General features: G+C 53.0%; 1 protein-coding gene across 5 annotated transcripts in view; it reads left to right on the top strand.

Moving 5' to 3' along the window:
* Positions 1 to 24,431, top strand: part of GRIK3 (glutamate ionotropic receptor kainate type subunit 3) — a 179,193-nt gene that overhangs the window by 31,911 nt on the left and 122,851 nt on the right. The window contains exon 1 of one of the 5 annotated variants that reach the window (XM_053268203.1): positions 2,736 to 2,753. The exons of 3 other annotated variants lie outside the window; for them this stretch is intronic. Coding sequence is in view for 1 of the 2 variants with exons in the window: in XM_053268201.1 (XP_053124176.1) it covers positions 3,582 to 3,648 (67 nt within the window). In the remaining variant the exon portion in view is untranslated. Of the gene's footprint in view, positions 1 to 2,735; positions 2,754 to 3,553; positions 3,649 to 24,431 lie in introns of those variants that run through there. One more of the 5 variants, XM_053268201.1, reaches the window with a different exon arrangement.

Here is a 24,431-nt window from a genome sequence, read left to right as displayed (position 1 = left end):
ACAAAAGCAAACACTTCTGCATTAAAGACACACACATTTCAAACAGCCTAAGTCTGAAATTGCCCAGTTAGCAATTTCAGCAAAAATGCCTTGCTTTATTTGGAAGCGATCACCCTCCTGCCTCCCTTCCTCTCACCCTCAGGAGAGATCATGGAGTTTGCAAGAGGCTTTGCTTTGAGTCCCAGGACAAGACGGAAGATGGGCCGTGGTTTGCTTGTTAGTGAAAGAACTACCCCAAGGAAGTGCCCGTCCACCATCAACCTCCACCCCCCCACCCCATTATCCCCTCATTTTCCAGATCCCTGAATGTTGCTCAGATTCGCAAGTGGCATTAAAAGGTGTGGGGGGTGGGGGTGGGGGTGGGGGGAGACCTCCCAGTAAAGGCTGGAGAAATCCAATGCCTCCTGAGGGCTTGGTCGGGGTGCTGAGTGAGAAGAAAAGAGCTGGCTTCGCTCTGGGGAAGGGGAGGCTGGCGGAAGAGAGGCAGGCTGCCTTCCCGACTGGAAAACTTCCAAACTGTTGGTGTTTTGACATTGCATTTCTGATGCCTTCTTTCGGATTTTATTGCCACATTACAGTCCTATAATGTTGCACGTGTGGCGATTGGCTGGTGGCCACACGGGGATGGGCCTTCTCGGCTGTTTTTCTCCCCGAGACTGTGGAATGTGCTCCCTACTGAAATACAACCCTCCCCATCTCTGACAATTTTTAAAAAGCATTTGAAAACCCACCTCTTCACTCAAGCTTTTTCAGCTTTTTAATTTTTTAAATTTTAGTGTTTTTGACTTTCAGATTGTCTAAATTGAAGATTTTTGTGAATGTTTCAACTTGTTTTATATCATTGTTAACCACCCAGGGACGAAAGTTTGGGGTGGTGTACAAATTTGACAAACAAACAAACAAAAATAGCTGTATTTCCCTGTGGTGTGTTTTTGCAAGACTGCTCCCCCTGCTGGTGGCTTTGCACAACAGCCCTTATTTACGGTTCCTATGCTCTCTGTCCAGTGCTGAAGCATTTTACCACTGTTGAGCGTGTAATCTGGAAAGCACTTGCTTGCAGATGGAGTGCTCCCTTTTTGCACACAGATTTCCAGAGAACCCCCTCAGCCTGCCTAAAAGGGCCCTGGGAAATCAGACTACTGGACTGGCCTTGTTTGCTGGCTATTGGTCAGGATAGGTGCCTGTAAGCTATTCTGATTGGTTGTGGGCTGGGCTACCCTTGCCCATCCTGGGGGCGGGGGAGAAAAGAAGAGCATGGCCTGATTGGTGCTGGGGCACTAAATAAACAATTTGGGTGGTGACTTAGTATGGTAATTACTTCGTTTGGGGCCAACAGATCCCACTGAGCATCCTAGGAAGGAGGAAATGGCTTTACAAAGGAATTTAGAAAAAAGTCCAAGAGCCAGGGCCATCTACTGGCAAGCAGCAGAAATGTAAAAGCAACATCCAAGCAAGAGAGTCAGACACAGAGAGACAGAGAGGAAGAAATGGTATGTTTGGTGAGAGAATGGGGGCTGGCAAGGAGGGGGCCAGTGCTCTGACCCCAACCCTTTGCCTCAAATGAGGAGCCTCTGCATAATATGCAACTCCTGAAGGTTAGAGCCTGGAGCAACAAAAAACAACTGTGGAATAACTTTGCCATGCTCTTACTGGGCACTGCTGGCACATGCCCATGGGGTGATCTGGTGGGTGTTACAGTCTATGCTCTGGCAAAAGCAGAGGATAAGGGCCAGTTGTCTCCGTGGAGGGGAGGGGGCAGTGTTCCCCCTGCCCTAGGATCTCTAGGTGGGCTGCATCCTGTGGTCTCTCTCATTTTTTTTCATCTGTGTGCAGAATGAGTTATGTTCTGGGTGGCAGTAGCAAGGCAGTGTGCGCGCACTATGTGCTTTCAGAGGGGGGCCTTCTTGATTCAACCTGATGTCATTAAATCTGTTGGCACGGCTGACCCGGCAGGATTTACAATCCCTCCAGCTCTACTTCTGTGAGTGAAGATCGAAATTCTGTAGATAAGAGTAGCAGCTTAGCTGCACGAACGAAAGTGAAGAACGATTCTCAAGATAAAGTATTATAAACAAAAGAAAGTCCCTTGAAACTAAATTAGGTACCCCCCTCTACGATAACTGAGTAATAACTGAAACAAAGGAGCAAGGAAGGAACAGAACAAGGACAGGCTGAAACAAGAAAGGTTGAATGATTCTAAGTACAAGGAACACTGTCTGCGGAAGGCAACATTGCTGACAGTCCTGACTCAGGAACAGCGTCTGCTTGATATAGGGCTCGAGACAACCGGCAGCCAATCCGGCTTTCCTGACTCAGCACTTCTATTTCCTCTCCTTTGAGATCTTGCGCCTGCGTGTCTCACTGAGCCTTTCTCTTGAGACGTCTTCTTAACACAGGTGAAATTCCAGCTTCCTCCTGATCAGTCTCCTCAGCCCTCATCTCTGCCAGCTGTTGAGATTCCTCTGTCTGCTGCCGTCCCAGCCCAGCTCTAGAGTCTGTTCTCACAGCCAGGAGCCTGCTCTCCCAGCCAAGTCCTCCTGCTCCTCCTCTGACTCAGAGGTCTGGGCCATGACACCTGAGCGGGATCTAAAACTAATTTAGGAGACATCAAAAAATGTGTGAGTGCACACACATGCACACACCTTAGAGGGAACAGTGGCTGGTACTATTGTTCATCAACAATCTGGAGTCAGGGCTGAGCAGTAAAGTGGACTGTGGAGATGCTTGCAGAAGACACCAAATTATCCAGGATGGTGAGAAACAACTTCTTTGTTTCTGTTGTTGTTAAAAAGCAATACAACTTTTTACCTGAATGTCCCCTTATGGCAAAGGACTGCAATGAGTTTTGGGTTGTGTTTCTAAAATTAGGGGTTTCTAGGTCAAAACATTGCCACTGTGTTAGCACATTCCAAGTTGTGAAAACCCCAGTTCCAGAATAAAAGACACACATTATTTTCTCGGTTGCTTTGATATGAGGAGATAGCAACATTCTGGAACAAGAGACAATTGTTAATAATTAAGAGAGAGATTGAACAGTTCTGCTGGCATTGGTTGGGCAGAGGAGAGAACCAGAGAGGGTGCTGGAAGCCATTGGCAGACTCTTCCTGAGTGGCTGTCTCCCAACATGAGGAGGGTCTGGCTGTGTCACTGGCCCCTGTGAGGGGCTACAGGTCTCCTCTAAGGGGCTTCTCCCTTCTTGACAGGGGTGGATGTTCCTCGCTGAATTCTTGGCCTGAAGGGGAGAGGAGTTGTGGGCTTGTATCTGCCACTCGGCTCTCTGCCAGCATTGCCATTAGGGTGAGCTAGATTTTGGCACCCGCTTCTCCGCGTCCTCCTGCACAAGTCCTAGAGAGTGCTGGGGAAGTTGTGCTCTTCTCTTCTCTTGCTGTGCGTTTCAAACCCTTCCTTGTCCCCCGGTGCAAATCCCTTCTTTTCCCAATATATGTGCTTCTCTCCCCCGTCTCCGCTCACCAAAAGAGGCGGCGTTGGGATGAACTGCAGCTGTGTGGGGAGTAATTACAGCCCTGGATTCTTGTCAAGGGCTCTCTTGTCTGGGTCCGCTGCCATCTGCCGCATGCTGAATGCAGAGATCGTTGGAGGCTCGGGCGCTTAATGTAGAGAATAATTTGAGAGCTCTGGATATTTATGGTAAATTATTTAACTTCATACTTGGGTTTTATGGCTGCCTCAGTCCACGTGCCGTGGATCCTGTGTGTCAACCCTTGGCAGTCTTTTGCTTTTCCAGCTGCATCCGAAGTTCATGGTGAGAAAAAGGAGAGCTTTGGAAGTCAGAGCTGGCCTCGCCTGAAGCAGCCTGATTGCTTTTGCTGACCCACTCTCCGCCCCCCTGCCCCCGCCAGCTATCTCTTTCAGCTTCATTGGTCCCTTTTTGGAAAACTTTAAGAACCGTTGATGTGAGAGGCTATTAACAGGATCCATCCCTGCTCAACAGAAGAGGCTGGAACCTCCCAGTGTCCGTGGAGACCCTTCTTGTTCTCTTTAAATGAGGCTGTTGTTGCAAACTTGCTCTACCAACCCTCCCCCTTCCCCTTTTTAGGGCTTTGTGCAGCCTGGCCCTTTGTGGTAGATGGGAGCATCCGACTCAAAGGGGCTTTTTTGGCTGAGGAGTCAAGCCCCGCTGGAAGTTGTGGTGCCAAGCTCTGGTGCACCTGGGGGAAAAGAGAGTTTCTGATCATCCTCATTGTTGTTAGTTAAGTTAAACAGCACCTTCAATGCCCCAGTACGTTTGGTTTTGCAGTCTGAATATGGGCAGAAGGAAGAAAAAATAAATCTGGTTTTGCTTGAAAGAAAGATCATGTAGCCGTCCAGAGAACAACTGGTTATGGGGAGCTAACAAATAAAGGTGGTGGTGGTGGTGGTGGTTGTTAGCTTGCAGAAATATTCCTGGCTAGCAGAAGCAGTATCTGCTATGTTGCGATGCTGGGCTGATGTCCCCGGCAGGCCTGGACTGCTTCTGTGTCCTCTCAGAGTGGGGCTGCCCCTTGCCTTGGGTATGGTTTCCGCAGCTGCTGTTTGTAGAAGGCTCAGGCAGGGGGCGGAGCTGGGTATGGGGCTTGTGGATTTCATTGGAGAGCTAGGTTGGTGTAGTAGTTGTAGTGGAAGTTGGGTATCCCATGTATGCTGCCTGGAGCTCCTCAGAAGCAAAGACAGGACAGAAGTGGTGAGCTGACCTATAACGGCCTCTTGCCTGCCCACTCCTCCACAATCCAAGCATCGCATCTTCTCAAACTTCCTTTTTTTAAAAGGACAGGGTTCATCTCAAGCGTTTCTTCTCCCAAATAAACTGGTCTTGGCAGTGGCCATCCTGGGGGAGCATAATATATGGTGGTGTCATGCACACACAAAGAGGGGCCTGCTGTGGTGTGTGGCCTTTTTCCTTGCCTGCTGTCCTGGGAATGAGTTGCTGACTTGTTCACACTGGAGGAGGGGGGGAGGGGCTTTGTCCTGTGTTGGGTGGTATTTGCACTTCTGCATTTGGAGAGAGGAGTTGTCCAAGTGAAACTGATTCCAGGGGTTGGGTGGCGGGTGATGTCCAGAAAATTGGTCTAGGCTTCAGGATGGACAGACAGACTGGTAAGCCAGCAGGTCATGTTGGCAAGTTCATCAGAGCTGACTCAAGAAGCCAGGCTGAGACCAGGCATGGGTCTAAATCCCTCCCTTCCAATAGTTGACATCTAGATGCCTTTCCAACGATACCTAGCTTGGAGACTGTCTGTATTTCTACTTCCCATTAGGCTGATGAGATCACCCAGCATTGTGTGTGTGTGTGTGTGTGTGTGTGTGTGTGTGTGTGCGCCTATCAATTTTGCAGTGCCTGGACCAATGTGAACCAAATCAGGTACAGTTGTAGGGATTCATAAGGACACCTCAATGATGTAGTTTGTGATGATGTCGTCCACCCCGATCCAAGATGGCGGACGCATAAACTTTTGAGGCGCAAGTGGACTAACTTGTGAACCGCTTAACTGATTTGAACCAAATTTGCTACAACTCTGTTGACACATAGGGATGCCCCAATGGTGCACTTTACTCACACCGATCCAAGATGGTGGATGTGTGAACTTGAGGTGCAAGTGTAACCCATTTGAACCAAATTAGGTACAGTTGTAGTGAGTGACACATAGGGACACCTAAATGGTGTAGTTTGTAATGATGTCATCCACCCCAATCCAAGATGGGGGACGCATGGACATTTGAGGTGCAAGAGATCTAACTTGTGGACCTCGGTTTGAACCCAATTTAGTCCAGTTGTAGACACCGTGAAAGGAAAGTAGGCTGATGAGTTCTTACCAGAACAACTTGCTCCTTTCCCCTTCTTATCTCCACAGGGTGTTTGAGTGTGTGCAGCTGCCAAGACTAGGCCTTGGTCAGGTGTGCAGGCCTTAGCTTCTCACACAGCAGAATGACTGACAGTTTCCTGGCTGGCTGGAGAAACAAGGAGTCAACACACAATGCCTCTTGAACCTGAGCCTGTCATTTCTGCTGCCTCATAAATTATAGGAATTAGTTGTGTAAAGTGTTATGAAGTGTCTGCTTTTGACCCTGTGCAGGCAGGAGTGAGGATGATTAATGGAGCCGTTAGAGCACAGCGCCATGTGTGAAGGGAAGCTTTCCCCATTGCCTTGCTTTTGTGGCAGAACATTTGACTGTTCACTTGGCCCAGTCATGAAGCGACGTCCATCAGAAACCTGTTTGCATTTGTGATTAGAGGCCTTTCGATGATGAATGGCGTATCTTTGTAAATATCAGCTTGTTTGTCTGTTTAAGGGATTTATGTCCACCTTTCCAAGAAAGAAATTCAAGATGGCTTACATTTAATTCAATTAAGACAAAACAAACAAACATTTGGTTTATAGAGATAGTGATCGATGTGGCAGTTCCAACAGAGCTCCAAAACGTGAGGAAATCCGATGGCCTGTGATGATCACCCCATGCGGGCAAGAGACCTGATGTCTGGCCTGAGATATTGTACCAGCCTACAAAATCATATCCATGGAAACACACTTTGGCGAGGTCCTCTGTGCTCAAGTCCACTGCCTGTGTAGGCTGGTGGCAACAGCAAAAGCTGGGGATTCGTGTTACAGTGCTGTTTGAGAAGAACTTGGTATCATGTGCCTCTGAGCATATAGTGAGTGCTGTTACCGGAGCAGGCATATGAGAGTAGATGCAGCGTAAAAGGGTGTTACTTGCACCTGTTGATGTTCTGCCTGTTTGACAGAACTTCAGTGGGTGTAGTTCCTGTCTTCTGGGGAAAACTTCACTGGCCGAGTGTCTTCCAGCAATTCATGCTCTGCTAGACACGGAGCATTGGGAATGTGGGGAGCAAGTAATGCTTCCGTGATAAAGGTTACCGTGTTTCCACCATGCCTGGAGCTCAGGGCCTCACAGCTGAGTGGCAGGCAGGAACTTGGCCAGTGGCATTTCCCTCAGGAGGTGGGAACCGAACCCTTCGAAGTTCAGCTGCTTGACAGTCGGAAGTACAGGCAGAATAACAACAGATGCTGCCAGGCAACTTTGTATCTATTGAATGTCTGCCTGTCATGCAGCTGTTAAAAGAGTCCTGGGTCCAGGACTCAGGGGTGGGGTGGGGAGGCCCAGGAAAAGGGACTCAGCGGCTCTTCCCGCATGAAGCTTGAGGTTGGGGGGTTGTAAAAGCCAAGCAGCAGCCCTGAGAACTGGCAGTTCTGTGACAAAAGTGAGCAGAATGGAGGAGGCCACCGTTGGATGCAAGCGGGCAGAGCTCAGGAGCAGAGCAGCCCACGGACTCCTCTCTGCCTCGGAGAGACGTGACTTCAGCCATCCAGGTTTTATTTTGTACTGATGTCTGTATTTGACCTCGGAGTGATCATAATGAATTTTGATGGTGAAGACGAACCATCCAGGTGCCATGTTGCCCTTTATTTTCAAGACCTCCCTCCATCTCTGGGAGGGCGGGAAGATTTCAGCCACTCTGAAGGAGGCCCTTCCGGAGCTGAAGGCAAGATCCAGGCAGGGCACGGAGCAGCCTCTCCCTGCTCTCACTTTCTTGCTCCTCACAAACATTCTGACGGGACTGAACATGTCTGATGTTACCTTGGAACCGTTTTCTTACTTTTTAAAATTCAGAAGACATTTATTTCAACAAACCCATGAAAGTGTGTTGTATGGAAAGAGACAGGCTATTGAAAGAGACCTTTCATAAGGACATAAGTACAGCCCTGCTGGATCAGGCCCAAGGAAGCCCACCCAGTCCGGCATCCTCTTTCACACAGTGGCCCACCAGATGCCCCTGAGAAGCCCACAGGCTAGAGGTGAGGGCAGGCCCTCTCTCCTGCTGCTGCTCCCCTGCAACTGGGATTCAGAGGCTGGAGGTGGCTTATAGCCCTCAGACTAGTAGCCATTGATTGACCTGTCTCCATGAATTTGTCTAAACACCTCTTAAAGCCATCCAGGCTGTTGGCTGTCACCACATCTTATGGCCAAGAATGCCATAGGTTAATTATGCATTGTGTGAAAAAGTGCTTCCTTTTGTCAGTCCTAAATTTCTTGGCAATCCATTTCAAGGGATGACCCCTGGGTCTAGAATTGTGAGAGAGGGACAAAAATATATCTCTGTCCACTCTTTACTCCATGCATAATTTATACACCTCAATCATGTCTCCCCGTAGTCACCACTTTTCCAAACTAAAAAGCCCCAGATGCTGTAGCCTTGCCTCATTTGCAAGGTGTTCCAGGCCTCTGATCATCTTAGGATTAACCCTAACCGACCCTAACCCTAAACCCTTCCTAATGGTCCTTAGAACTTCGACGTAGTACTCCAAATGTGACCGCACCATCGATTTGTATAAGGGTATTATAATATTAGCATTTTTATTTTCAACCCCCTTCCTAGATCCCTAGCATGGAATTGACCTTTTTCCACAGCTGCCACACACTTTCAATGAGCTGTCTACCATCACCCCAAATTCTTTCTCCCGGTCAGTCACTGACAGCTCAGACCCAATCAGTGTATCTGTGAAGTTGGGTTTTTTGCCCCAATATGCATTACTTTACACTTGCTTACACTGAACCACATTTGCACACTCACCCAGTTTGGAGAGAACTTTTTGGAGCTCCTCACAACCTGTTTTGGATTTCACTACCCTAAATAGTTTAGCGTCATCTGCAAATTTGGCCACATTGGTGATTACCCCAACTTCTAGATCATTTATGAACATGTTAAAGAGCATTGGTCCCAGTATGTATCAACGTCTTACTTCCCTCCATTGTGAAAACTGTCCATTTATTCCTACCCTCAACCAGTTACCAATCTACACATAAATTTGTCCCCTTATCCCATGGCTGCTAAGTTTACTCAAGAGCTTCTGGTGGGGAGAAATTTTTGTCACTTTTTTTGGTCAAAAGTGTTTTGGAAATTCAAGTACACTGCGTCAACTGGATCACCTTCATCCACATGATTATTGACACTCTCAAAGAACTCCAAAAGTTGCTGAGGCAGGACTTGCCCTTGAAGAAACCATGCTGGTTCTCCTTCAGCGAGGTGTGTTCTGCTATATGTTTAACAATTTTGTTCTTAAGTATTCTTTCCATCAGTTTTCCCAGCATAGAAGTTAAGCTGACTCGCCTGTAGTTTACTGGATCCCCCTTGGATCCCTTCTTAAAAATCAGAGTTACATTAGCTACTTCCCAGTCCTCTGGTACAAAGTCTGATTGTAGGGAAAAGTTATGTATTTTTGTTAGGAAATCAGCAATTTCACATTTGAGTTCTTGCAGAACTCTTGGGTGGATGCCATCTGGATGCCATCTGTCTCTTTCAAGACAGTTTAGAACATCCTCTCCCATCACTTCAAGTTGGCCCAGTTTTTCAGCCTCCAAACCTGAGAAGTTCAGTTCCAGAGCGGGTATATGGCCTGTATCCTCTGCTGTGAGGACAGATGCAAAGAACCCATTCAGTTTTCTGCAATCTCCTGATCCTCCTTAATAATCCCTTTCATGCCCTCATCATCTAAGGATCTGTCTCCTGGCAGGTTTTCTGCTTTTGAAATATTTAAAAAAGTGTTTGTAACACTTCTAGCTATATGTTCCTCAAACTCTCTTTTTACATCCCTTATTGTCTCCTTGCATTTCTTTTGCCAGAGTTTATGTTCTTTTCTGTTTTCTTCATTTGGGCAGGACTTCCATTTTCTGAAGGAAGTCTTCTTCCCTTTTTTAGCTTCCCTGACTCTACTGGTTATGCACGCTGGTGTCCTCTTGAAATTGGCATTTCCCCTGGAGAAATTGAGCCTGTCTGGGCTTCCCTATTAGTGAGCATAGCCTCTCTTTGTAAATATAGGAGGCGGGGAGACTGGACAATGGTGTTATGACAATGCTGTTATGTGTGCTTTTCAACTTCTGCTCTTCATAATTTAGCTATTTCCTCATGGAATCATTAAAAACTTACACACTCCTCCAGCAAGTGATTCTGAGCTTTAAAATACTGCCATGGGAAAGCTTTGAGAAACCACAGAAGGACAGGATGGGGAGGGCTGGGTGAAATGCCATGGCAGAATGCTGTTTTACCTCTCCACCCATAATACACAGGCCCTCGTGTGCCTATGTAACATAAAGCATGCCTGGTGGTTGCTTGATCTGATGAATGACCAGCCTGCAGGCAGCACGGCTCCCAGGCAGTGCAGAAGGATGGGGAACAAGGAACCTGAGCTGCTTCTGGGAAGCAGAGGCAGCTGCGCCTCCTTGGGCACCCCCTTGGCTTGTGATAGCCTTAGCAGCCTCTGATAACTGAGTTCATGGATATTAACCTCAGAGTTTAAGGGTGGTGGTGGCGGCAGGCAACACGCTGACAACACTTTTTGTTTCCTGTATTTGTCACTTGCATTCTCCTGTGGAAGCGTGGCCAGGAGTAAGTGAGTGAGATGGATTATGGAAGAGATCAGGAGAAAGTGGAGAGAAGGAAAGGATGCACGAGAGGTCTTGAAGGCAGAGCTCCTTCCTGCTACTCAAGCATTCATTCATTTGCCTTGTCAGTTAGTCTGCAAAATGGTACCCTAGACCCGTTGATGAACCGGAGTGTGCCTGGTGGCCAGAAGCTACTAGCTGCGTGTAGGACTTCATTCCCCTTGGAGCCTGACAAAGTGATTCTTGCCTCCCCATAAAAACAGATCTCCATAAAAAAGAGAGCTCTCTTAGCAGCTGGATGCCAAACTCTGACTACAAAACTGACAGCAGCCTTTTGTTAGAGTTGGCATTATTGGCCCGCTCACTACTACAGTTCCAGAAAGACCCTGAGCTGATCCGGATGTGCAGAAATCCTCTGCGCCCCTACCAGGACGGACCCCTCAAGCCCCATACATTGGAATATCTTCTCCATGGAGAACCTTCCCCTTTGCATGGGACGAGGTGGCGGGGGCTGAAGCCAGTGCTGGGCCAGAGGGTCTCTTTGCCCTTTTCATACCCCATTTGCAGCCTGGACCGCTGGGGGCCATTTCAGCTGTGTGTGAGTTTGTGCAGGGAGTGAGAGCAATCCCTGGTGCCTTGGTGGGTGCAGGCCAGTGGCTTGAGGACAATGCTGAGTTGTCAGGTGGCATTGCCCTGGAGAACCAAGGCAGTGCTTCCTTCCCTCCCTTTGGGAGGAGAACAGAAGCTGCCAACTGCCAAGAAGCTGGGGAACTCCCACAGCTGTGAAGCCGGGGATGGAAACAGCCCCAAAGGAATCTGGGCGGGGTGTGTGTGTGTTTGTGTGTGTGTGTGTGTGTGTGTGTGTGTGTTTCAGAGAACTTTCCATGAGCCCCAGAGCCTGAGCCAGAAGCTTCCAAAAGTGGAACTTCCCCCTGAGCTGTGACGGAAGGGTGGTGTCTCTGCAGCCTGCTCGCTTCGTGGAGTGGGGCTTGGACTGGCTCCCAGTGACATGGGGGAAGGAGAGAGAAGGGGGGAGAAGGTAGGGAAGGAGGATTGGTGGCAGGCACAGCCCCCCCCCCCGCTGGCAGTGTTGGAGAGCGAGGTCCGTCTGTCCTGTTGTTCCTCCAAGGGTTTGACACGCATGTCTCTGTGGTAGGAATATGTGCCTGTAAGTCAATGGGGCTCTTCCCACAAATCTGCAGGTCCCCCAGCAGGCTTAGGACAAACTGTGCATTATAGGCAAGTGTGTGTGAGGCTGCTCTGCCAGGGTTTTACCCTGAAAAGCAGCCCTTGGGGACATCTGAGGGGTGTGTCTGCCCACATGCCTGCCCTTAATCCTTTCCCCACCCCATTCGGAATGGCCCGCAGAAGTTGCTCTTTCAGTGGTACACAGGAAACCTTATGGGCCACTTGGGGGCAGCTTGGAGTGGGAAAGTAACCAGTGGGGGGAGGATTAAGCCCCGCTCCTCCCCGGTGACTCCTCTTTCCCACATTTGCCACCTCCCTTCTCTTAGAAGCCCTCTTAGTGCTCTCTTGCGCAGGCTTGTGTGCCCTGCACGGTCCGCCTCCAGTGATGAGTGGGGTTCTCCACTTGGCAGCCAAACTCTTGGCTTCTGACACATGACAGAGCTCTCGGAGCGGAGCTTCACTTCCCTGAGTTTCTGTTCTCACACACTGCAATGTGCCTGCTCAGTGAGGAAGGAAGAGCTCAGCAAGCTGCCCAGAAGCCAAAGCTTTTGCTCTGCTGCCCCTGCCGCTCCCCCGCACCCCCCCCCCCCGGTCAAGTTCTGGACACTGAACTCAGAGCCGGGTGAAGCTGGACACACCCCTGATGGCTGGTGTGGAGGCCCCTTGCAGCTGTGTAGACCCTCTGCTCCTGGGTCAGGGGCCACAGCTGAGGGGCCCTCCAAGCTCTGGGAGCAGAGGAGCAGTGCTGGCCCTCAGCTTGTCTGGCCAAAGTGGAAGAAGTTCCCCAACTGAGCTGGGGTGGAGGCGGCATCCCTTCATAGACCCTCGGCAAGCCCCTCCCAGCTACCCATGTGACTGAGGATGGAGCTGGGGGTGGGCCTCTCAACAGTCACATGGGCCAGGGAGGAGGGGCTGAAAGGCTGCTGCCGCCGCCGCTGCTGAAGCTCCATCTCAGCAGGGGATTTTCTTGGGGCTTGGCCAGAGGAGCTCAAGGGCTGCCGAGCTCCTTTGCTTCCAGACACCTGAGCTTCCCTCTTCTCTGCCCTGGCTTTGAAGAGCTGCCTTTGGGGGTGTGGAGGGTCCCCCGTCAGCAGGCCCTGCGCCTATAGAACGCATCGCTGCTGGCAGGTAGAGTTCTTTGGACAGGCTCTACCACCCAGTCACTGCAGCTTCCGTCTCTCAGCTTGACAAAAAGGTAGGGTGGTAAACTAGGCAAAGGGTGGGAAGAAGGGCAGGTGGGGGTGGGGGGGAGAACAGCCAAGACTAACCAAGACCCAAAGCCAACGCAAGCCAGGCTCAGCGGCCGTCTCCCCGGGAGCGCCAAGGGCAGCTCCTCCCGCAGCGCCCCTCTTCCCCCGGCTCCTGCCTCTCCTCGGCTGCAGGGATTCCAGCCCAGTGACAGCCTCTGACAGCCCCAGCCCGTTGGCTCCGGAGGTCTGCTTGCCTCTTCACTGCTCCCGCTGGCTCTCTGGGTCTTCATACCTCCTCCTCCTCCGCTCTAATTCCAACCCTAACCTCAGCTTTAACTAACTTTCTGCTGCAGGCAAGCCTCCTTTTATTCCCTTTTCCCCCTCCAGTTTTTCTAAACAAACTCAAATTCCTTCCATTGAAAAATATCTATCTATCTATCTATCTATCTATCTATCTAGAGAGAGGGTGCGCCAGTCGAATCAAACCCTCGCTTCCCTCCAAAAACTACAGAGCAAAACTCTTCCCCCCCCCCAAACCAGACTGCAGAACAGGAGTGGTGAACCTTTGACCACTGTGCAGCCTCTGCACACAGGACACCCGGAGTAAGCAATGACAGAAATAAGACGGAAACTGGAGGAGCACCAAGAGGAGGTCAAGGTCTCATTCCCTCGCGGGGGGTGGGGGCTCTTGCAAATACATCCAGGACCTGGCTGAGAAACAGGTGGCATCTGGAGGCAACAGCCCGAAGCACAGCAGCCAACAGAGGCGCTTTTGGGAATGACGAGAGCAAAACAAGGGTTTCTTTGCGACTCTGGAATCTCCTGGTCTCAGCGTGCAGGGTGGCGGCTGCTGCTGCTGCTCCTCCTCCTCCATGGTGTCAAATTGTAGTGATAATGGGAACAAGAAAGAAGAGCATACATTGTCCCGTCTCTGCAGCTGAAAATCCGGTTGCAAATATGGCTGTGTTGTTTATTGATAGGGCTATAATACGGGTGAGGAATCGCCAGGCGGCTGCATTTCTCAGCATTTAGAGAGAATCGGCAGTAACGTATTGTAAGGCATTAGCATAATAATTGGTAAGCATTCACAGATGAATAGTTTACTGACTGATAGATTTTGTACAGAAATGGTGAAGGTTACATGGAGGGTGAAAACATTTCGCTGTGTCAATGAACATACTTAATTTTTCTGGAAGTGCTATTTAAATTGTGTGGCACTGTGGCATTAGCATAACAAAGACATAACACATTTGGCGGTGTGCTGCAATAGGGAACGCTGCCCCACTGCTGCTTAATCAGGTGACCTCGGAAGGGGGGCGGGGAGGCCCGGCGGCAGCAAGCACTGGGGGTCCGTTTCCCGCAGGCCAGCCTGGGGAGTCTGCTGCCGTCTCTCGTCCTCACCGGCTTCGCCAGAAGGCAGGTTTTGTCTGTTCAATGTGCTTGTGGAGAGAGACCTTGGGGTGGCATGCCACTTGCGGGGAAAGGACTCTGGGGCGCGGAGGGGTGGCCCCGTCATGTCACTCTTGCGAGTGACCTGGCCGCCAGGGTGGGGCTGGAGTGGAAGCGTGGCTCTCTGTGAGAGCCTTGCAGCTGGTGGAGGGAGGGCAAGGAGTGCTCTTGGCGGGGGCTCGAGGCCTTGGCTGCTCTGAAAGTCAAAATGGTGCAAGGCATGGATGGCTGAAGGCCACTGCGCCGGGGGTGAGGGGAGCTGTGGACCGGCGGCATCTGGGGAGCCCAGGCTGAGGATGTCGGGGGCAGATGGTCCCAGGGGTTGTTCACATGACTGTGCCAGTGGTTGGGCAGGCTGGGGGGGGGGCGGGCGGGAGAGAGGGATCAACCTCCCTTCCCCCAGACGACCGCAAGCCGCGTGTCCACATGACCATCACTGGATGACTCTCCGCACTGCCCCCAGCAGCGCTGGTTATCCCGGCCTCCGAGAATCCCACGCACTGAGCGCAGTGCCCTGGGAGATCCCCCCGGAGGTTGGGTGTTCTAGGCCCCCGTCTCCGTGTCAGCGCAGTCTGCCAGCAACTTGTGCCAACTCACGATCCCGGAGCCGAGCCGTGACTCTTGGTTTAGCGGCTCACACGAGCAGCCAAGCCCAGACTGGGTGGCTTAAGCCTGCATGTGGCTGCTTGTGAGAACAGGGTGTGTGACCAGTGAGAAGTCTGTGTGTGTGTGTGTGTGTGTGTGTGTGTGTGTGTGTGTGTGTGTGTGTGTGTGTGTGCGCTCGCTCATGGCCCTCCCCTAATGGCACAAGCTCCTTGACTGATGCAAGGAGGATGCCTGCAAAGTGTCAGGAAGCCAGATCGGGGGTGGGGGGGAGCTCTGGGAAGTGCCGGGTTTCCCCCGTGGCTTGAGCCAAGACCGGCTGAGGGAAGGTGGGTCGCTGGTGGATCGCACGGGCTGAAAGTGGCCAGTGTGGGTCATGGTGGTTTTCCGTAGCGTGTGACTCGGGGGACGAGGACCCTTCGTTTTTACTCTGCTCTGTACTTATGATGGATTTGTTCATATCTGCGATGTGTTTGTGTTTATGTTTATGTAACAAATAAGGAGAAGCACAACAAATGGAAAGCATTTCAAATCCGGAGAAGCGAGTCGATGCTTCTTGCAGCGCAAATGCATGATGTGGAAAGGCCCCTTTCAGCACCCATTAGCACGGGAGCCTCTGTTGGGCGGCTTCTCTGGGGGATGTCGGCGAACGCCCTGAAAGCCAGCCCCCTTCCTTACCAGCCTGCCAAGGGCCCTGAAGTGTGTGAGAGGAGCTTTGTGCTAAGTGGTGCATCACGCACTTCTGCTGTTTCTGACGTGGGTGACTACACTCCTCATTCTTTCCCCCGCCCCCCACCCCTGCTCTCCATTTTTTGTGGAAAGTGCTTCTTTGACAAGCTATTCACAGATGTGGACGCATCTTTCACCCCCTTCATTGAAAATGGGAATGAAATGTATAACAGTTTGCTTAAAGAGTCGTGCGTTTTGCAGGTGGAAGGCACCTCGGAGGCCATCTAGTCCACCCCACTGATTCTATGTGTAGTTCCAGCTTGTTGGCCGAAGCCCTGCTCTCAGCAGCAACAGAGAGTAGGCCGCCTCCTCCTCCTCCTCCTCCTCCAGTAGCACACCCTCGGCTTCTTCTCTTGGCAGGTGGCTCTGGCGTGTGCCCTGGTCCCCGTCTCTTCTCTAGGCTGAGCATGGCCAGCTCCAAGTGCTCCGACTTGGTTTCCTGACCTCCTGCCAGCTTTGTTGCCCTCCATGTTCCAGGTTATTCATGTCCCCCTTTAAAATGTGGTGCCCAGAACTGGACGCAGGATTCCAGGAGAGGCCTGATCAGTGCAGAATAGAGTGGGAGGGTTATTCCTTCTGACCTGGACTCTGTGAAGGCTGCAGCCCAAGATGATCTCCTTCACTTCTTCCCAGGAGGGGGAGCGGGGGGGCTCCTGCCCCGGGGAAGTGGCAGGCAGCACCTCCACAAGCCCCACGGGTCAGCATTCCCTCTCCAGGCTCAGCCCACAGGCCTGGCTCCCCCCTTCCATCCCTTGGGGCCTTTGGAGAGAGCCTGTGGCAGGTGCTGTCCCGGCTGTCAGAAGGGGACCACCTCCTCCGTAGAGGCCCCCTCCCTGCGGAGGGGAGGCTTCCCAAGGGGAGCCAGACTGCTGGGTCCAGATCTGCGTTGTTCTCAGTGGGTAGACCGAGCACCCCGTGTCTGTCTTTTGTGGAGCCCAGGACAGATCAGGGCTGTAGCTTGAACTCTCTCCCGTCACTTTGGCCACGATCCAGATTGCCCTTCCCCTGCACATGCTGTTCACCCAGGAGGAGGTTCCCTTCCCACTGGTGCCAGTTAGGATGTGGGACAAGAAAGACACGAAGCCTCACCCCCACCCCGGGCCAGACTGCTGTTCTTGTTCACTGCATGGGGGGCTCGAACTCCACATGTCAAGATGAAGTGCATGTTGACCCCTCGCTCTTGTGCAAAGCAGATCTCTCATGGACCCTGCTTGGGCTGGGGGCAGGCTTGTTTTGAAGCAACAGGCGGGGGCAGGGCGCTCCGTTTTGTAGTTTTCTACTTTTGGTCTCTGGTTCGGATGCTGTACTTTAAAGGGACTGGTTTATATTGTAGAATTTCAGAAATATCTTTTTAGAAGTTTGTAGCTGCTTTGAGGACGATTTAGCAGAGAAGTCAGAAAATAAATACGAGTCACGTGATTTGCATATATTTGCTCATTTCACACACATGTTCAGGCTTGATGTGGCCGCCTCGGACTAGACTCTCCTTTTAGAGAGAACAGCCAGAAGCCAACGTGCTCGAGAGTCTGGACTCGGTGGTGTCCAGGCGCCACTCCTGGGTTTGCTGGGCCCCTTTGCAGAAGCTGGCCTGGCCGAGGGGAGGGGCTGCCTCCCAGCACCCCTTGCCGAGTCAGTCAGGGTGAAGGCAGAAGAAGAGCCAGGCCAGTGGGGCCCACGCAGAGTCCACTGGCAGCGGGATGAGCTTCGGTGCGGGGAGGCCCAGCGCCCAGGCGGGAGCAGAGCGGCTTTCTGCGCCAGGTGCCCTCACGGCTGGAGACCAGCTTGCTTCTTGCTGTCTTGGGCAAACCGTTGTGACCGGCCCAGAGGCGTGAGTTTGGGGTGGTGCAGCAATGTGCCAGATCGATGGATCGCTTGATCGATAGGTGGGCCTGAGAGTTGCAGGGCACCTCTTTCTGCGTTGCTGTCCTCAGAGTGGCTGGGCACTTTTCCCATCTGCACCCAGCTGAGCTTTGCCTGATTCCAGGCCCTGGAGTTTGGCTGTTTTTGTGCATATTTATATTCATTCCATAAATAGCTCAACATCAGAATTCTGAGCGCATGAGCGTTATTTGTGCCAGAGACACAAGAAGAGGAGGAGGAGGAAGAAGAGGAGAGAAATCTATTTAACTCAGGTTACATTAGGGCCATTGCCACTGCAGAACAAATTGCTACTGACGCTTGAAATATCGCCCCTTGTTAAATGTGGTGATTTATTCCCGGTCCAAGAAAGTCAGAAATTAACATGAAAGCAGAGATCCGGTGGCAGATGGGGTCGGGGGAGGGGGAGGGGAGCAGAATCAGAGGTTGGGGGAGGATCTGTGTGCCCCATGCTGGACCAAGGGGCCCAACCCACTACTAGTCCTGCTGCAGAAATGGCATTCCATTCAATGAATGTGGCACATGAAAAGTTCCTGGGGATGTGGGGGCTGGGAAGGGGCTGAGAATTGTTGTAGGGTTTGCAGAGCAAAGGTCCTGCCCAGAAGAGATGCTGGAGAGTTTGGATGAGCAGAGAGAGCACAGTGTTCTCTTTGCCTGTTGCTGGGGGCGGTGGCAGGGGGGCTTGTGCTGTGCCAGGGCTGCTGGGGGTGGGCTCCAGTGCCTCCTGTGTGCTTCCATAAGGAAGGCCCTCGGCAAGGCCCCTGCCAGCGAAGGCGGGGCTGCCCAGGGCCCAGGTTGGCTGTCAGCTGTCGCCCGCTCTGCAGCAGCCGTGGCGCCAGGCACAGCGCATTTCTCCGGGGGAGTGAATGGCCACCACTCCTGGGTATGGGAGAAAGGGAAGGGCTGCTCTTTGGGGCACCAGTTGGGACGAGGCCTGCCCCGGTCCCTTTGGGGCACCAGTTGGGTCTGTCCCCAGCTAGCATCTCCTCCTCTTGGTAGAGTCCGGCTCTGGCTGTTTCCTCTTGGTCACTCTGGAGGATGGCAGAGTGTGGGGAACGGACATTCCTAGACAGTGTGGTGGAGGTGATGCTCGATGCCACCTTGGTCTTGGTGGCAGGGCGGCAGTGTTGCCCCGGGGAAAGAACCCCCCTGTGGCCTCTGGCAAAGCTCCCCCCACATTTCTTCCTGTAGGCGGCGCATGCTCTCCGGTGCCCTCTTTCCCTCTGGCTGAGGGAAACTGGGTTGCCCCAGTTCTGTGCATTCGCCTGGGTCACAAAGTGCTTTTGCACATTTTCTGTCTGTAGGATTCTGGGATGTGTCTGGCGAAAGGGAGGTACAAGCGTGGCAGCAAGAAGATGGTCACCTGTTTCGACGGCTGCTTTTTCACCATATCGACAGTTTTGGAGGGTTGCTGGGTTTTGGTTTTTTTTTTTGGTTTTTTGGCAAGTAGTAACTGCAGCGTTAAAGCCGTTTTTCTTCCCTCATGGTGAGATTTCCCTGTGCAAAACCTGGCGTAAATGGGCCCTGAAGGTCCACCGTGGGACTCGCCTGCCACTTGAAAGCCAAATGACATTCCACTGGTGCTCCCCAAACCTTTTCTTCTTCTGAGAGCAGTCGTGAGAGACCCTGATTTGCACCAGGGTTGCGGTCCAGCCCTTCCGCCCACAACAGTCCTCACCATGATTCCCTGGCAAAGTTTCTGTCCCCGCCCCCCCCCCCAAACGCTGCTGTCAGCTGTGAAGGAGAAAACGTGTGGGCCGGACTCCTGCCTCAGCGGCAAGCAACGAACTCTCTCCCTTGGAGGGGGCCCGGCTTTAATGGAACTGGCCTGGAATAAGTGGCTTGAATCCCTCAGTCCCAGGAAGCGTATGGCAGAGGCCAAGGGCATCCTGGGAAATGAGGAATTGGGCTGCGCCCCCCCCCCCCCGGGGCCCTCCTGGCTCCCCACCTCTAGCAGGTGACAATCTGGGCAGGACTGATCTGTGTGGTGCGCCACAAGCGATGGAGGTAAAGCAGTCGCACAGCCCCCCCCCGCCCACCCCCACCAGCTGCCTCAGTTTGGGCTGCTGAAGGATCACTTTGTCTTGTTTTTAATTGTTGTTTGACAGCTGACAATCTGAACAAATGGAATGATTCATTGTAAGCTGCAAAAGCAAGGGGGAGGCTTGGCTTCTGAATTTGCTCTCTTGGGACAAAGGCTTCCTCACCTGTTTGATTCCTCCTTCGGAATTTGTTTTTGTGCTCTGCTGTGGTCAGAAAGGTGGCGAGAGTAATATCCCTGCATATGCATACCTGATTTGAGCAAGTCCCGCCCCCCCGACACACTTTTAAAATAAAACTTAATATTTTTAAAACGTAATAGAATTAAGTTTCAAAATAGAATTTTGAAACTTAATAAAAATAATTCTATTAAGTTTAATTATTTTAATGATTAAAAAAACTTGTTTTAATAATTTTATCCTATTGTTTTTATTGTCATGTGTTTTAATTTATGACTTTTAAATATTTTAAATTGTGTACACCGCCTAGAGATATACATATCAGGAGGTATAAAAATAATAAATGATAAAAAGACAAAGAGGAGTTCCTGGAACGCGCTCCTTCCACACCGTACCCTGGATTTGCGAGTTCCAGGTTACTTGGTCTTGGTTGCAGCAGGTCCTGCCTGATCGCAGCTAGGCACACTGCTGCCCCTGGTGGCAGCCCATGGCACTGCAGCAGGGTTTCTAGTCTTCAAGGCCCTGGGCAAATTCTGCCCCAGGGGGCCGCCCATTGGCTGCTCTCCAAAGTGGGGAAGGATAGAAGGCTGCCTCCTGCCCCGCCCCCCCACCGCGGCAGGCTTAGTCCTGGGATCTCCTCACCCTGAGTGGTGCATTTGTCTTGTTGCTCCTCCTGACCACTGTTCCCTCTGGCGTGCGCACGCCCACGTGGTCTTTGATGTCCGCTCAGTTAGTTTTAGATCCCGCTCCGGTTGAATGAGGAAGGCCCCGTTCTGAATACACGTGGTGCGCACACGCCACCTTGACACGGCCACCCAGAGATGAGAGAGATGAGCGGGGCTCCTGCTGCTGACCGGCGGCTGCTCAGGGTGATCTCTGGCTGGTCCCTCTGGCTCCTGGCCGCCTCCTCCAGCCTGGCCACCCCAGCCACGGCCTGGGACCTTGCTGCCCGCCGTGCAGCTCCTGACATGTTGGCTTGCTTGGTTTTCAGCCACTCCTCTGGCATTTGGGCCTGGGCTGGAGAGGAGGCCCGTCCGGCCGGGGATGGAGCGCTGGCTCTTGCCCAAGCTTCCCTGCTGTCTGGGCAGGCCGACACTGTCTCCTGGCTGGTCAGCCGAGCCGCGGGGCATTTGGGTGCCGAGGCGAGGGCCAAACAAGGCTTCGGGGTGCCGGGCTCTTGTGGGGAGGGGTGTGTGTGTGTGTGTGTCAGTTGTTGGTCAGTGTTCTCCCAGACTGAGGGGCAGGGCCCTCCTGAGAGGGAAGGCCCTCCCTGATTGGGTGCCTCAAAGCACCCCATTTGTAATTGAACCCAAGCCCTGTGCAGACATTATGGTGTCTGTGCGTCCAGCAGGTTGTGCAGATGGCCCTGTTTTTGTGTGAATGACTGTTAAAAGTGAAGCTGGGTGGAGCCCCACACCCCAAATGCAGGCCGCGGATGGGAAGAGGGGGACCGCTCTGTCTGGGTGTGTGTGTGAGAGAGAGAGAGAAACATCTCCCTGAGTAATGGTACATAGGTACAGATCTGCACTTGCATGCAGAGCTCACCGATTGGGCATGCCTTGAGCAGGATGTGTGAATCAGGCTTAAAGGTAAAGTGTGCCGTCAACCACCGCCCAGCCGGCAAGCGGGTTGTTTCTCGATTGTGTGCTCTGGCAGGGGTGAGGGGTGCCGGGGGGCGGGGCAGGTGGCCCCCAGAGCCTGGTGACCCAAAGACGTTTGTTCCTCCCAGTCCCATGGTGGCTCTGCTGCTGAGTGGCAGAAGGATCAGCACTGCTGGACACATCCATGACTCCATGACATCTACCCCAGACTTAGTCGTGTTCCGCTCTTCCCCTTCTAGCCACATATTCAGCCCACTTCTCTGTGGGGTCAGAAAACACCAGCAATTCCGCCCGAGCAGACCTCTTCCAAACCTTGCACTGTGTTGCCTTTGGACCATTTTGCTCCCGTGCATGAGTGCTCAGGTCGCCAAAGGGAACTCAGCTGGGCGAGCTGATTGAAGCCCCCCTCCCTCCCGTCTGCTCTCTGGAGCGGCCCCAGCAGCAATGGTCTCCCCCAGCCCCCCTGCGGCCCAAGAAGACACCGGGGGTGGGGGCCCCCGCCATGCCCAGCGTGCGCCTTGCTGCTGCTGCTGCTGTGCTGTGTCCACGCCTAGGTCGCAGAGTGGGGCCCAGGTGCCCATTCCACAGAGTCGGCTCACGTTGGAGCTGCAGGTGGTGGCCGGGCGGCCGGGCCCCGTTGCCCACTAGCCTGGGTTCTGCCTCTTTGTGCCAAAGGAGACGGTGAGACCGGTCTGCTGGCGAGGTGTGAGATCAGGCCCTTGGCCTGGCTCTGCCCTGCGTGAGGCAAGCCAAGTATCAATAATGCCAGGGGAGTTGATTGTGTGTTGAGAAAAGCCTCCAGCCGAGGCTCTATTTATTTCTCGCCTTCTGCCAGCAAAGGAACCGCCAGCCTGCTCTGTGACCGGCTGCTGCTCTCTCCTCCTCCTCCGCGGCCTCTGCTTGCTCTGCTGGATGGAGGGGCTGTTGGAATGAGGAGGGCGCCTCTCGTTTACAGGCCTGGCTGGGCTGTCTCTGTGGCACTCCTCCGGAGCCTCGCCATCTCAAGGCCTAATGGATGCTGCTGGGAAGGATTTCTTTCTCCTTCACACCAGTTGTGGGGCTGCTGCTGCTGCTGCTGCTGCTGCTGCTGTGTGTGCTGTTTCGGCACACAGACACGACACTGCCTGTGCCCAGAGGGGCCAGCAACGGACGGTCCGGGGATTGGGGGGGCGGGCATCAGGCCAGCTCTGCCGCAGCAGCCTGGGCGGAAGCCGGTCCTGATGTCCTGGCTGTGAAGGAGCCCTTGCCCCGTAAACCGAAGGGCTTTCCGGCGTTTGAAGTAAGTACAGTGAACACACGTTGGGGCTGGGTGGGTGGGTGGGGGGATCATTGCGGTGGGAGGCTCCTCCCCAACCAGGGGTGTGTGCGCATGCGCGCGCACGCACACACACACACACACACGTGTTCTAATGAGTGTATGTGGTTGAATAGGAGCCCACCTGCCCTCCCTCCCTGGTATATTGATTTCTTTAGCCTTTTTGCTCCTGATGGTATTAAGAATACAGTCACATATGGGGCCATTCCCTCGTCTGAACCTCCGAGTAGGGCTCTTGCTTGGCGGTCATCCTGCTCGCTGCCCCTTGTGCCTTGGCTGCCTTGCTTGAGTCGCCAGGTGCCGTGGCTGGGCAGGAGCCTTTCTGCATGTGCAGCTGGGCTGGCTCCCCTCTCTCTTGCCCGAGAGCTGTGCTGCCTGCCGGCTGGCTGTTCATCAGTTCTCGGCACAGCTCTGCCCCATGAATGGCCAGCCTGCTGGCAGTGCAGGAGGGGAGCCGCCACCCGGGCAGCTTCTGGGAAGCAGAGGCAGCTGCCTCTGCTGTGGCTTCCTTGTCCTTGGCTGCCGCCGTCTAAAGTCTGCATCACCACAGAGCAGGTTCTGGTCTGAACTGCAGCCACTGGGGTGGGCTCCAATCTGCTGCAAGGTTTCTGCTGTACTTGCTGATCTGGCCTCATGGCGGTTCTCTCCTCCGCCCTTTGAGGAGCATCCGTGGGTGGGCCAAGGATGGCTGGGCATGATTGGACCCATTGCCCAAGACAAAGAAAAGCCGGAGCCGGGGGCCGAGCCCTCCCCGCTAGAATGTGGGGGTTGCAACGCTCACCTTGCAGATTCCCCCAAGCCTAACATTCCTGGATCTAGAAATTAGAGTCTTGGGAGCATCACGCTGGTGGCCATAATTCTGCAAGAGGGTTACATGGGAGATGCTGCTGCTGGTGGGATGGCCTGGCGGGTTCTGCAAGGTCTCGGGTGGAGGCCTGGCTGCGGAGGCAGGCTTGGGGCCCCCTGTGTGTGTGTGTGCGCAAAGCAGCTGCTCTGCTCCCTCGGCCAGGCCTCCTCGGTTTCTCCTGCCGTGGATGGTGGGCTCCGGAGCTTTTGGAGGCAATCTGGATCTCCAGGGACTCCTTTTCCGTCTCTCCATTAATACTGAGTCCCATTTGTGCTGGCAGCTGCAATGTCATTCTGCCATTTGCATGATATATTAGGGCCAACCTCCCCCCAGACACAAAGAAAAATGCATCTGGCAAAATGTTTATATATTTGCGTGCCTGGGGAAGAAGCCGCCTCTAATGTTTATGCAGCAGCCCCGAGAGGATCTTGATAACCTTAGGAATGTTGCTGCTGGAACCTTTCAAATTCCCCACCTATTGGAGGAGAGGCATGGCTGCCTTTTTTGCTTTGATCAGCCCAAAAGTGTGCTCCCGGTTTTTGTGAAAGGCCCTGTCTTCTCCCCCAGAGAGGCCGGGCGGGGGGGGGGAGGGGGGGCTGCCGGTGGGACTGCTTCAGCCCTTCCCAGGCGGACGTGCCCCAGGATCTTAGTATGTGATGAGGGGTGTCTTTTGCTCCTTTACTTTCAGGATTTTCTCTCTCCCCTTTTGGCCCCAAGAGGGACCTCAAGGTGGCCTACAGAATTCAGCTGAAAATGGACCAAGTTTTCAGAACTCTTGACTCTGGCTTCCGGATCATTTCCAGATGCAGCTCAAAGTGCTGCTGGTGTCTCTGATAAAACTCTCAGGCTCTTGGCAGGACCCCCGTCTTGTGCCACATGGCTCTGCTTCTTGCAGAGATCCCCAGTGGAGACCAGGCTTCGTGCCTCTCGGTTGCCAGAGGGACCGAGAGGTCTCCTTGGTGTGATGGAGGCAGAGCCTTTTCTGCTGTGGCATGCCTGAGCCTAGGGAGGCCTCCT

The sequence above is a fragment of the Hemicordylus capensis genome, chromosome 7 (genome assembly GCF_027244095.1).
Source record: "Hemicordylus capensis ecotype Gifberg chromosome 7, rHemCap1.1.pri, whole genome shotgun sequence".
In the NCBI taxonomy this organism is placed as follows: domain Eukaryota; kingdom Metazoa; phylum Chordata; class Lepidosauria; order Squamata; family Cordylidae; genus Hemicordylus; species Hemicordylus capensis.
The sequence above is the reverse complement of the archived record's forward strand: the minus strand, read 5'-3'. Positions and strand labels throughout refer to the sequence as shown.